This window comes from Gavialis gangeticus, unplaced genomic scaffold (assembly GCF_001723915.1).
Source record: "Gavialis gangeticus isolate Ggan-Ray unplaced genomic scaffold, GavGan_comp1, whole genome shotgun sequence".
NCBI classification, from domain to species: Eukaryota; Metazoa; Chordata; order Crocodylia; family Gavialidae; genus Gavialis; species Gavialis gangeticus.
The window spans coordinates 89,341,527-89,354,582 of NW_017729033.1; the positions used below are offsets into that span (position 1 = coordinate 89,341,527).

The window sequence follows — 13,056 nt, forward strand, 5'->3', positions numbered from 1 at the left end:
CCCCCCCCCCCCCCCAATATATTCTTCCTGAACAAACCATGCAGAATAATAATGGTATTTTCATGGGTAAATCCCAGTGACAAACCTGAGATGAAATTGTAGTCTGGGAATTCAAAATGTACATTCTTAATTTTTTTAATCATATATAATGTATAGACATTAAACAAGTAGAAATGTTCTTTTTCCCTCTTATCCCTTTCATTTAGCCTCTTCGCCTTCCATTTATATTTATTTCCTTCTCCAACGGCAGTGTAGGCAAGCCAGAATATGTCTTTCCAATGCATATAATCCATCACATTTTTATCTTATTCAGGAAAATCTGAGCCAGATATCCCCACAGACCTAGAAATTCACATACATTCTTTTCTAGTTTTGTTGGAACACTTTATGGAAGGTTCTCTTTAGAAGGCTGCTGGACTGTCTTTTTTTTATTCATCAGGCCATCAGGATGGCTTCTCTTTTTCTGACAATTGAAGATTTTCTGAATGGGCTTAACTGTAATTACTGTAACCTATAAACTTCAAAGACATAAACAACTTGCAGCTTTGTTAATGATTTTGACATAAATCCATGATGGATGTACATAACTTTAAAGTTTACAGGGTACAATGTTTTTAGAATCTTTAAGAAGTCTATTCACAGTTTTCTTCTGTTCTCATGTTTGACAGAGCATAAAAATGAACTACAACATACATTTTTAAAATTATGTAGAGAGTTACCTTGCATACTTCTGCGTATTTATTTTTTACAACTTTGTTAATCATTTCTCATCACAGGATAAATGTTTCTAAGATTTTTACATATTTTAGGGATGATTATTTTACCAGTATGCTTATGACTAAAATTGCTAACGGGGATATCCAAATAAAACACACAAACCTATATTTTGGTACCAGAATTACTTGACTTATTTTCAGAGGTTAAGCAAATTTGGCTGTCAAAAAAATCATTGTTTTATAGTTGTGAAAGGGAGACAGAACCTCTGAAGATAGCTCATTTTTATTTTGATGCTAAATGCAGATTTAGATTCATAACTGTTCCCTGTCATGCCTCCCAGATGGAGTGCTTCAAAATCACTGTGGCCACATGCAGTGGCATGTTTTCCAGCATGGAGTTCAGCAAGGGTGTGGCAACCTGTGGCTCTGCTCCTCTCTCCACCCACAGAGCAGATGGACCAGGGTAAATTGACCTCCCCTCCCTGTGCCCCAGTCTGCCCTGCCCTATGGAGTATCCTAGTTCCACCAGTGGGGCAGAGGGTCTCCAGCTTTGGTGGTGTTGGCAGTACCCAGAGTTCTGGAAGAACAGATGGGAGAGAGAGCACTTCCTTGTGGGATTCTGGATTACCGATTTTACCATACAGGCATAGGGTGGAACAAAGTGCTACAAATAGTACCTGTTTCCTTAAGGTACGTTTGTGTCATGCTTCAGAGGTTTTTACTCCACCTGTATATCTGTACATAAGCCTTTGGGAATGTTTTGAAGACTTTTTAAACTTATTTAAAATGTTATGTCTGTCTCTACTCCTTGCATCATTTCAAGTTACTTGTAAACTGCTTCATAATTTAGGGTAGGAGGATAATTGTATGGTTCAGATGTAATATTTGATATAATCTTTTTAAGATAAATAAACTGGGTACCACATAGACCCTTATACAGGAAATTCTGGGTAAGATCTGGAAGGAGTCTTCTATCCGTTTGTTATTGGCAGAAAGTATGTCCTTTTACAAAGGAATTATGAGACGATTGCAGTGTACTTTTCTAAAATATTTCCCCCTTTTGTGTGGTTTTGTGATGTAGTGCTGACTGGCAGTGGATGTGGCTGTGTTTGTATATGTACTTTTATTTAGCTTTCTGTAATATTTCAAGTCAGTGATGTATGTAAGTCATTTGCTGTATAGACTATAATAATAAAAGCTGTATATGAGTGGCCTTATTCTCAAACATGGCCATGCGCAACTACTTGTTATCTATTATACTCTTGCATGTGCGTACCTGTGCACCTTGTAAGATATATAACTGCCTGTGTGTGCACAAAAAGTCGTTCTAGAAACACATGCAGTGTTTGTGCTTTTAATTGCATATACCCATCTTTGAAAAATCAGGCCCTATACATTCAGATATGATTCAAAATATTAGTTACTACAACATCTAAATTAACTTCACTTCCTAATTCCCTGATGGTGCTATACTAATGTGGGCACTTTCTGCCCAGATAGTTTCTAAATGAGCTGCAGGCTGTCACTGGCATATTTCTTCCTCTGCTTCACTAGAGATTTGTACCTGTGAAATCAATCACACCAGCTCCTGGCACATACAATGAACCACGGTCAGCTCTTGAGTCTTTGAAGAAAATATCAGGAATGAAAAAGATCCCATTTGGTCAAACTGCTGTTCGATTCACCCAAGACTCCAGGCTAGAAAAAACACCAGGTTTGCAATTAATCCAAATATTGCTGGTATTCAGTTTACATAACCCCAATATTAACAAGATTGATATTCTAAGAAGTTATCTATTAATCTTAAAAAGTAATATTAAAATACAGTAAAAATTAGGACAAAATATACACACTTATTTGTTTATACAGGAGTTTGGAAGGAGGCCAGAGGAAAACAAATGTAGCCTCCCTTTCAAAGTTGTATTAGTTCGGTGTTTCTGGGTAATTTTATATGGATTGTACAAATTTGGTGCATGATCAATGTTATGAACACCTGTTGGATTTAGTGAATTTGAAGAATTCTTGACTAACATAAACACAGCTTGAATTGGATCTGTAGACTATAATGTGTATATATTGTTTTATTTGTGCTATTGTTAAATAAGGTCTCTCTCTGAAGACAGGCTGTGTATTTGTTTAGTAGCAGAAGAGTAGCCCATTCACTCACTTAATGGAGACTAGGTCTCTTTTTAGACTGATGCATACTACATATTTATAGCAAAATAGCAATTGCTTCTAAAGTTTCTTTCATTCCTTCCTGTCTGGAAAGGTCATCCCCCATGACAACCAGGTAAAGCTATATATTTTGGTGATGGATTCCCTCTATTGCTGTAGTGTAGGGTGGGGTGGTTGAGCTGGTAGCCCAAAAGTTCCTGCCCAGTTTCCAATCCCCCCATTGCTCTTGCTGCTGCTGGTGCAGCTGGGGGTCTCCAAGGCAGGGTAGTGCAGTGAAAGAGGGGCCATGTGGTGGTGGTTGTAGTTCTGTGCTGCCTGCATAGTAGGGAGGGGGGCCAGAAGGCCTCCAACAGCATGTGACCTGCATGGCTTGTGGCTTTAGGGCTTGTGACCCTGACAGCATGCAACCGCCAGCTGCTCAGAAGTTGGGCAGTCCTGCTGTAGGACACTTGACGAGATTGGCCTACAAGGTTATAATTAGAATGCCACAGAACTTCTGCAGGTCAAACTGTGTCTACTGATGACAAATGCTTTAAGAATCTCTTTTTTTTAAAAAAAAAAGGGTAAAATCTAGCTACCCATGTCAGTTTTAAGACATGCTGAGTATTTTTAATTAACGATAGAGAGACACAAAAGTGCCATCCTAACATACATAGTGAAATAGAAAAGTTTTTTGATTTGGGCTTTTAGTAACAAGCCACTAGAAATCACAGAACAAATATCTTGGCCATTCTTGATAATTTACTGCACTTCAAAGGAGCAGGACTAAGTCAAAGCTGCATCTAGCTACGATACCAGCAATTCACCCACCAATCCAAAAATCTTTCAGTCTTTGTTCATCTGATGATGAGCAATTTTGAAAAGATTAATGGTAGTATATCTGCCAGTTAGGACTTTGGTCCTTTCCTGGAATTAAAAATCAGTGCCTGCAGCACTTTTGGGGTGTCTTATTGGGCCCATGGCCACCTGTCCTCTCCCATCTCTTTCATCAAAGACTGTTTTTCAGTAGCTATAAGATCAGCTGCTTTAATGGCAGGAGCCCCAGGCACCATGTTCTGCAAAGCGATGGTTGCATTTAAGGGCTTACCTGTATTTTCTGGCAATGGTAGATAATCTGATTTAAAAAATAAGTATCACCTAGTCATCTTCGCAAAACCCCGTGCCTGAAAAGGATGAATAGAGGCTGTACATGCTGGGTGTACACTAAATATTCTCATTTTACTTAAAAAGACCTGACTTTTATACTTGTCTGTGGCTTGTTGGTCAGGAGCCCAAAATCCACATTTTTCTGTGATTAAAATGAAACACCACTGTGTGTGTGTGTGTTTGTGTATATGTATGTGCGTGTGTGTGTGTTTATATGTATATTATGTATAAGTATTAGTGGTATTTCATATTAATCACAGAAAAATGTGGATTTTAGTTTACTTTTTTAAAACTGAAAATTGGAGATTTTTGTAAAATTAAAGAACACCAGGATCCGTTTTGGTTAGTATTGATGTAAATAATATCTAGATGGATAGCTTCATGCATTGTTGTTGCTATGCAGTAGACCATGTACTGATTCTGTACAAAAAGCCTCAGTCTGCCAGGGTCCAGGCTACATCTGTAGCATTTCTGAAGAAAACTTCTGTTCTAGATATTTGCAAAGTAGCAGCATAGTCATGAGTGTATACCTTACAGTGGCTTCAGGGCTTTTGGCAGTAGGAAAGCATAGGCACCCCATGGATGTCACTATGGGGTTCCTGCGTTTAGAGGCTTTCTAGTGTCAGTACCTTCTGTTCTGTCTTCCCTTTTAGCATTTTTTCCTGCCATCTCATGGTGTACACTCAGTAGGGGAGGCTATCCAGAAGGTTAAACACACTTTAAAGAAACAGGCCCTTGTCTGATCTGCAGCTCCCTGGCTGCATCTCACTTTTACTTTAGTTGAGCTGTATAGCTCGGGGCCCCACTGTTCAGGGCCACTGGTTTCTGGCTCAGCTTTGGGTCATGCTTCATGACCTCAGGTGCCAAAACTCATGATATCTACCATGTTGTACACTAGTGATCCCAGATCATACCCAGTCCTTATACTCTGCACACTTGGCTGAGCTTCGAGTTCAGGGCATCCCCAGTTACCCCTTTTAGTATTTTTCACCTCTTCTTCAGCCACCAGCTGGTCCTCTGGGAAACAAGATGAAGAGCTCCAAAATGCCAATGCCCATGCCCAGGCACATAAATGTCCTGCAGGGGTTCAGCTCACTCCTGTGTGGCATGCTTCAAGTAGAAAGAAAACAAAATAGAAACCAGGGACTTAGCTTGCTTCCTGTGCAGGTCTGCAGACTCTCTTTACTCAGGCTTCTTTTCAAGTTCCCCTTGCAGCAATCAGTGCTCCTGGTCTTGTGCCTCCCAGGGAAGGTTCTGTCCCCACTAGTTCCCTCAGCCAGACTGACCCACACTAGTCCAAGGCATGGGTTTCTGTAGCAGGCTCTAGGTCACATAACCCTTCACTTGCACTTTCTGGGTAGTCAGGCTCTGTTGGCACCTGGATTCAGTGGCCATCTTGTTTCACATCATCGGCTGGTGTCCAAGCTGTGGCAGCACCTGGAAGCCCACCAACTCAGACCACATAATAAAGGTTAAGTGAACGAGTGTGTGTATCTAGAGCAAGAGAGATGGGGGGAAGGGCCGACCTAGGGAAACAGACAGGAAGAGCCACGGCTGCACCAGCTGGGGTGAGGATGGAGAATGAAGGTAGCAAGGGGAGGGGGGAGGGAGGAGGGAAAGGTAGCAGTAAGAGCAGACCCCAAACCACCCAGTCTCCCTAGTAATGGGTTAAGGGTCCTGTTACAGATAGATATATGCACAAAAAAGGAAAAGAAAAAGAATAGTTAGTTACCTGAACTGTAACAGTTGCTCTTCAAGATGGATTTTGCACACACCCATTTTCCTTTGCCCTAGCTGCAGAGTCTATCAGCTTCATCCCTATGTGAAGGGTCTGCTAAGTGTTCGGGCAATTCCACACATTTGTAGTCATGGCTGAAGGCACAAGGAAGTTCAGGGAGTATGTGCTGCCATTATGGTTACTGCTGCTAGAAATGTTCTGACTTGAATTCACACGGCTAAAGTGGAATGGTTCTATACAGAGCACATTTAAAAACCAACAGATATGGCAGAGGTAATCTTTATATGTTTGGTTGTTTGTATTAGGAAATGCTGAGGTTATGGAGGCTTTTAAAAATCTCAGTAGTTCAGCTTTAGAAAGATGTACAGAGATTCTCTTGTATGTAGCTGTTTGAATGTGCATTCAGTGCAGTGCAGCAGAGAAGATATTTACACTGATTATCATCATACAGCATATATAGGTACACACATAGAAGCATAATAACACTGTGCATGTTATTCCAGTTGCTTTAGATAACTAAATAATAATACTTACCTTATGGTACAGCAGTAACAAGGTTGTACATCAGAAGCCAGTTTTTAGCAGTAACTTTAAACTTTTATTCTGGAAAATCTCACTGAAATGGCAAAACACAAAATGTAGAGTATAACATCTCTGTTTGAATGTTTCACCATAGTTTAATGAAACATAAATTGAAAAGATAAAAAGAGTCTAAAAATCACCTCTTTTAGCAATTTTTTTTACTAGATTGCTTCATTTTTCTTTGTATCCCTTTTATAAGACATCTAAAACCCTCTGGGACGTCACATGATGATTCCTTTAATATCAGTTATACTTCAGCAAAAATTATCTTTAGAACATTTTATGCTTTTTAGTTATAGTTGAAAATACACGCATTAAGGGAAACCTGCTGATTTTTAATTTCGTGAGAGAGAGAGACTCACAAAATGTTTGTATGCTGTAGTTGTGAGCACTCTGACATACGTAAGAGAACTGGGGTCAAACCTCCTCTCTTCTGAGTCCTGTGAAAATGTTCTGTGCATTACTTCTGGGAGGAAATTTCCCCTTATCAAAAAAGAGGTTTGTAACTAGTCCTCAACCTGGATACCTGAGTAATTAGTCCTAGGACCTAATGTAGGTGTCTTATGGCTAAGCAATTCAAACTATGCTTCTTATCTTTGGAGGGTGATGTATGCTTACATATGATTCATGTAGTGATGTCATTGAATCATAGAAAATTAGGGGTGGGAGAGACCTCAGGAGGTCGTCTAGTCCAACCCCCTGCTCGAGGCAGGGTGATCCCCAGCTGTATCATCCCAGCCAAGGCTTTGAATATCTTAAAAACCTCCAAGGATGGAGATTCCACAACCTGTCTGAGTAATCTGTTCCAGTTCTTTACCACCCTCTTAGTGAGAAAGTTCTGCTTAATATCTAAACTAAACTTCCCTTGCTTCAACTTGAGACCATTGTTCCTTGTTCTATCATTTGCCACCACTGACAGCAGTCTAACTCCATCCTCTCTGGAACCACTTTTCAGGTATGAAGGCTGCTATTAAATCCCCACTTTGCTTCTTTAGATTAAATAAGTCTAGTTCCCTCAACTTCTCCTCAGAAGTCATGTGCCCCAGCTCACTAACCATTTTTGTTACCATCCACTGGACTCTCCAATTTGTTCACATCCCTTCTGGAGTGGGGAGCCCAAAACTGGGCACAGTACTCCAGAAAAGACCACTTTAAAATAGGTTTTAAATCTGATTGTGATTTTAGCAGGTTTTGTGAATCACCAAAATATATTTTTCAAGTTTGTTTGTATATAGCCCAAGGGTTGGTTGGCTTGGGCCTGTGTTCTGTTCATGGGAATATACGAGTCAAAGCACTTTTAAGCCATAAGACTTGTAGGTACTCTCTGTTAGCATGTTAGAAGGTAGAGAGCTATGCTTCATGTTGCTAGGAAACTCAGAGATAAATTTACTGATGTAGACAGGCCTGTGTGCACTTCTGCTGTAACTGCTGCAGGCTCTATCTTGTTTCCAAAAATCCTCACAAGCGAGTGATCACTATAGTCATCATGGAAACCAGAATTCCTTAGCCAACTGTTGTCCAGAAATATATGTAACTTGCAGAGAACCCTGCTCAGTAAATGTGCAGCAACTTTGTGTGCTCATTAGCTAAATCAATTTTATTATAGTATGCTAGTATAACAATTTTAAGTACTATTAAAAGTATATTTCTGATTACTATATACGATAAAAAGTTGCAGTTGTATAAAAACTACTGTGATTTTTTTCAGGTCCTGCATTCTATAATATTTCCAACTATAGCATAGAGAGAGAGAGTTTTAAAAAAGCTTTCTTGGAGAGTACAAAGAAAGGAGCATTTGGATCTTCAGCTCCTCGACCTTTACTTTTTCTTGAAAGGGAAGAAGCTTTTTATACTCCTGGACAAATTGATTATCAGGTAACATAAAGCTATTTAACTTGTTAGAAAGGTTAAAGAATCTTTCTTGGGAGCTTGGGTTTATTATGATACTGTGCAAATAAAATGCACCATATAATTTTATGTCATATATTGCAATGTTGCAATATAATATACATTGTGGAGAAGAGAACTCTGAACAAGAAACACACATCAGTACATGATAGACTTGTATAAATATATTTAAGCATCTCCCTATTTTCCTAGAGCTCTGGCTTTAGCTCTTCTCTGTAGTAATTGTGAATTAAAAATGTTCATTGAAATCTTCAAGCATTTTGACACCAAAATGGTACACCAGGATACAGCTTTATTTATCAAAATGTTGTAGGTATATTACTTCTATATGCTTGGGTAGAATTTTTTCAGACCAAGTTAACTCATACTGGCATATTCTTATCTCAACATATGTCTACCACGTCACAGTAGTTAACCCTAGCATAGTTTAAATTGGATATGTAATCAAACTGAAACAGAGAGGGGTAATTGTGCCCTTAGATTTGTATACACAGTTTCCAATGACATTCTGCAGAAAAGGACCTGGGGCTTACAGTGGACAATAAGCAGAATATTATTGCCAAGAAGGCTAATGACATACTGGGCTACTTTGGGAGCAGTGTTGCATGCATGGCAAGGGCTGTGATAATTCTCTTCTAGTCAGTGCTGGTAAGGCCACATCTGGAGTACTGTGTTCAGTTTTGGGCCCCACTACAGAAAGGATGTGGACAAATTGGAGAGAGTCCAGCAGAGAGCAACAAAAATGATGAGGGGACTGGGGAATATGACTTCTGAGGAGAAGCTCAGGGAACAAGGCTTATTTAGTCTAGAGAAGAGAAGACTGAGAGGGAATTTAATAGCAGGCTTCACCTACCTGAAGGAGGGTTTGAAAGAGGATGGAACTAGACTGTTCTCGATGGTGACAGATGATGGAACAAGGAGCAATGGTCTCAAGTTGCAGCAAGGGAAGTTTAGGTTAGATATTAGGAAGAATTTTCTCACTAAAAGGGTAGTAAAACACTGGAACAGGTTACCTGGAGAGGTTGTGGAATCTCTATCCTTGGAGGTTTTTAAGACCTGGCTGGACAAAGCCTTGTCTGGGATGATCTAGTTGGGGTGGTCCTGTTTTGAGCAGGGGGTTGGACTAGATGACCTCCAGAGGTCCCTTCCAACCCTAATTTTCTATGCGTATATGACAGTGTTGGAAAGGGATGAGTGCTTGAGCAGGAGGTAGACTAACACTGAGCTATGCTGGGTAATTGAAATGAAGAGGACAGCCCAGTAATGATGGGAAATAAATAACTATTGGTTACAGGGATTATGAAACCATTTTGGAAGAAAATGCTCAAGCTTTGTTATATAGGTGGTATTTAAGTAGATATGCCATAACAGTGGGAATTGTTTAAAATAGACAGTGCAAGAACATTTCAAAATAAATGGAATAGGATATGGCTAAATATATTAAATAATGAATCTGAGCTAGGAGTAGCACCCAATTCCTAAGTAGAATACAGTTGGGCATCAATTAATCAACAAATTTAAAACAAAAATATTTCTAAAAAACAGAGAAGGTTGGTAATAGGACTGAGAAAAGGTCTTGGCATGAAAATAGTCATGTGAGTAGTACTTAGTCTTCAGGGGAAAAAAAAATCCCTTCAGTGAACATTCTTCTTTGAACATTATTGGAAAGAGAGAGGAATACCAGAATTAAACATGCATTCAATAAAAACATTCACATAACATAGGCAATGCAGTGATGATCCATACTTTTATCACAACAGAAGTGACATGCGTCTGGTATTATTTAAGATTCAATTAGAAAGCTGTCATTGTCAAAGTCTCCCATCAGTTTTACGAAATCTGTCTGAGAGAGATTACTGTATCTAAAGAGAATATCTATGTTGTTTCACTGTAACTAAGGTTTTGGAACTTTTGCCCATACAGCTCAGGGGGAGGGAAGGGGGAAGGCGGGAGGTAGGAGAAGCCAGCCAGGGGGAACTGGGCTGGGGTAAGTCTTTTAAATCGCTGCCCCTTCCACTTTGCTGAGCAGTGGTGAGGCAATGGGATGTCAGCTAGTGGGGAACTGGGCTTAGGGAGCCTCTCCCTGGGGGTGGCAGAACAAATCCCCTGCACAGTGCTCACACAAGAGTCCCAGGCCCTGGACCGCAAGCAGAGTGCTGGGAGTAGCACTGTGAGCCCCCGACCTGTTTCTCGCAACTGAGTCTCAGGAGTGAGAAGGGGATGGGGGTTTCCCTGCTTCTACTTCTGCTCCACTCCCTGCGTCCAGGAGCAGAGCAGAGAAGCAGCTGCTCTGGGTGGGGGAGGCTTTGCCCCACTGCTCCTCTACCTTCTTGGTCTAGGTGGGGAAGGGAGCTGCAAAGCACAGCCCCTGGCCCCTTCCCCAAGCCAGGAAAGTGCCCAGCTCCCTTCTCCAGTCTGGGTGGGGAGAGGAGCAGCCATCTTTCCTCCCTGCTTCTTTAGCAAGCTGGATATTGCTCTATTTGGGGTAGGGGCTGGGGTCTTTTCCCCAGTGCTCTCTGCTATGAGACTGGAGAGGAAGTTGTTCTCTGACCCTGTTTCCCAGAGCCCAGTCTGAGGCAAGTTCATGGAGTAGATCAACTTGGTGTTGGAAAGGCATGGAGAGCAGGGGAGAGGGGGTGGCTATGGACTGAACATCTGTAGTGCTCCCTCTCCTAGAAGGATTTCTATTGGGAAAATTACTGATAAATTTTCCCTGAAATGAACATCAGTTGTTCAATTGAACATACCTTGTTACATGTGGCCAGCCATGGGACATCATTGCCATTAATACTGATCATTTAGAGTAAAATCCATTTATCTATTCAGGCAGTATAATAGGGCTCTAAGATTAATTTAAATTACATTTGAGCTTTATATAGCTCTGTAAATCTGTGTTAAATACAGATCAGACTCATGGCCTTCCTATTTTTGACATGCTGTTTCAGAAGCAGAATTTATAAAATAAACATGTTTTACAAACACAAAATTGCTGGAAGTCTGGTAAGCTGTAAGATTTTTCTCTTTCTTCCCTCTTGTCACTGTTAATCACTAGGACCAGGTACAGAAGTTACACTTATTGCATGGTAAGTAGGCTGAAAGTGCTCTGCAGCCATAGCTGAACAGACAGTGAGGGCGTATAGAATGCTCTATAAATGGCAGATCCCACTCTAAGATAAACCTGGATGGATGAGGTATCAGACTTCAGTGCTGTAGGTTAGATCACCATAATGAACATCTGTACTACATCACATTGTGACTCACAGTGGGTCGCATTCCACCAACTTACCCTGGAGTATTGTGGCACCCTGCTCACCCCCACCCCTTGTGGGGCAGGGGCCTAGTCTAAGCCAGAGCTAGTCTTCTCTGCCCAAGCACTGGGTTAACCCCACTCCATCCTGCCCCCAGGGTCTCAGTGACCTAAGGCAGCAAACCCCCTGTTTCCAACTCCCTGCCCGCCCCCTGCCCTTGTTCCATCTGCCCAGCTATGAGCCACTGTCTGGTATCATCACTCAGTGTATGAATTCCATGTACCCTCTCTGGGCATTTGTAAAGATTGCAGCTTTCCATTAAGTGCTGTTCTGTTTGCTGGATACCATATTCACACAAGGGGCTGTCCAAGGTGTTCATCTTGTACAATATTGTTTTGAAGTGTCCGTATCCAGATTTCAGTCTGTTCAGCTTCACCCATGCTTCTCTGTCAAGATCATTCCCAATGAGGGACTCATTTGGTGTTGGTATAAAATGCTGTAGGAACTGTAGGAATAGATTTCAGACGGGATTACTCTGAATGATCATTTAATTTCCATTCACCCCACCCCTTATCTATATTCAACGCAATACAAGGCCATAGTACCCAGCCCGCCGGGCTCTCCACAAGCCCAGAAACCTGGTGGCAGGGGAGTGGTGTCTTTTTATGGCACTTGATCTAATGCGTGAGAGTTCAGGGAATACATCTGTGTGTGTGTAAGTTATGCAGCCTATTATGAATCTCTGTGTACTGTTAAATACAGCATTGAGCTTCTTAGTGCAACAACTTCTGGACCATAAAGGAACACAGAAATGTGTTGGGGAGCTTACCATATGGGGCATATGCCATAACAGCAAGTATGGCAGAAGACCAGCTTGGCTTATCAGGGAACTCTTCAGTGAACTACAGTACAAAAAGGAAGCTTATAAGAAGTGAAAACTTGGACAGTAGTACTAAGGAGGGGTATAAGAGTATTGCTTGGGCATGCAGGGATGAAATTGGGAAGGTCAAAGCACAACTGGAGTTGCAGCTAGCAAGGGACATGAAGGGTAACAAGAAGGGTTTCTACAAGTATGTCAGCAACACAAGGAAGATCAGGGAAAGTGTAGGTCCCTTACTGAATGGGGGAGGCAACCTAGTGACAGATGATGTGGAAAAGGCTGAAGTACTCAATGCCTTTTTCACCTCAGTCTTCACAGGCAAGGTCAGATCCCAGAGTACTGAACCTGACAGCACAGGAAGAGGTGACTAGCTAACAGTGGTGAAAGAACAGATTAGGGACTATTTAAAAAAGCTGGATGTGTATGAAGTCCATAGAGCCAGACACTGTGGCAGGAAGCCATCTTTGTTTCTCCCCAAAATCTCTGTGCTGTGACAATTTGATTAGGATGGGCCCAGCAGAGGAGACACACCCTTACCCTATCTCTTTAGGTAACCTGAGCTGGCTACATTCCTGAGGGAGGGGGGAAACCTGCTCCCTCTGCCTACGTGACTGGTATCAGCTACCTGGGTGAGGGGCTTCTACCTGGTGGGCTAGAGTCTGC

The 13,056-nt window shown here is 41.3% G+C and overlaps 1 protein-coding gene across 1 annotated transcript in view; it reads left to right on the forward strand.

Moving 5' to 3' along the window:
* STPG2 (sperm tail PG-rich repeat containing 2) overlaps positions 1 to 13,056 on the forward strand; it is a 744,920-nt gene that overhangs the window by 205,381 nt on the left and 526,483 nt on the right. Inside the window, exons 8-9 of the mRNA XM_019526495.1 lie at positions 2,271 to 2,430; positions 8,066 to 8,232. Coding sequence (XP_019382040.1) covers positions 2,271 to 2,430; positions 8,066 to 8,232 — 327 coding nt within the window. The remainder of the gene's footprint in view (positions 1 to 2,270; positions 2,431 to 8,065; positions 8,233 to 13,056) is intronic.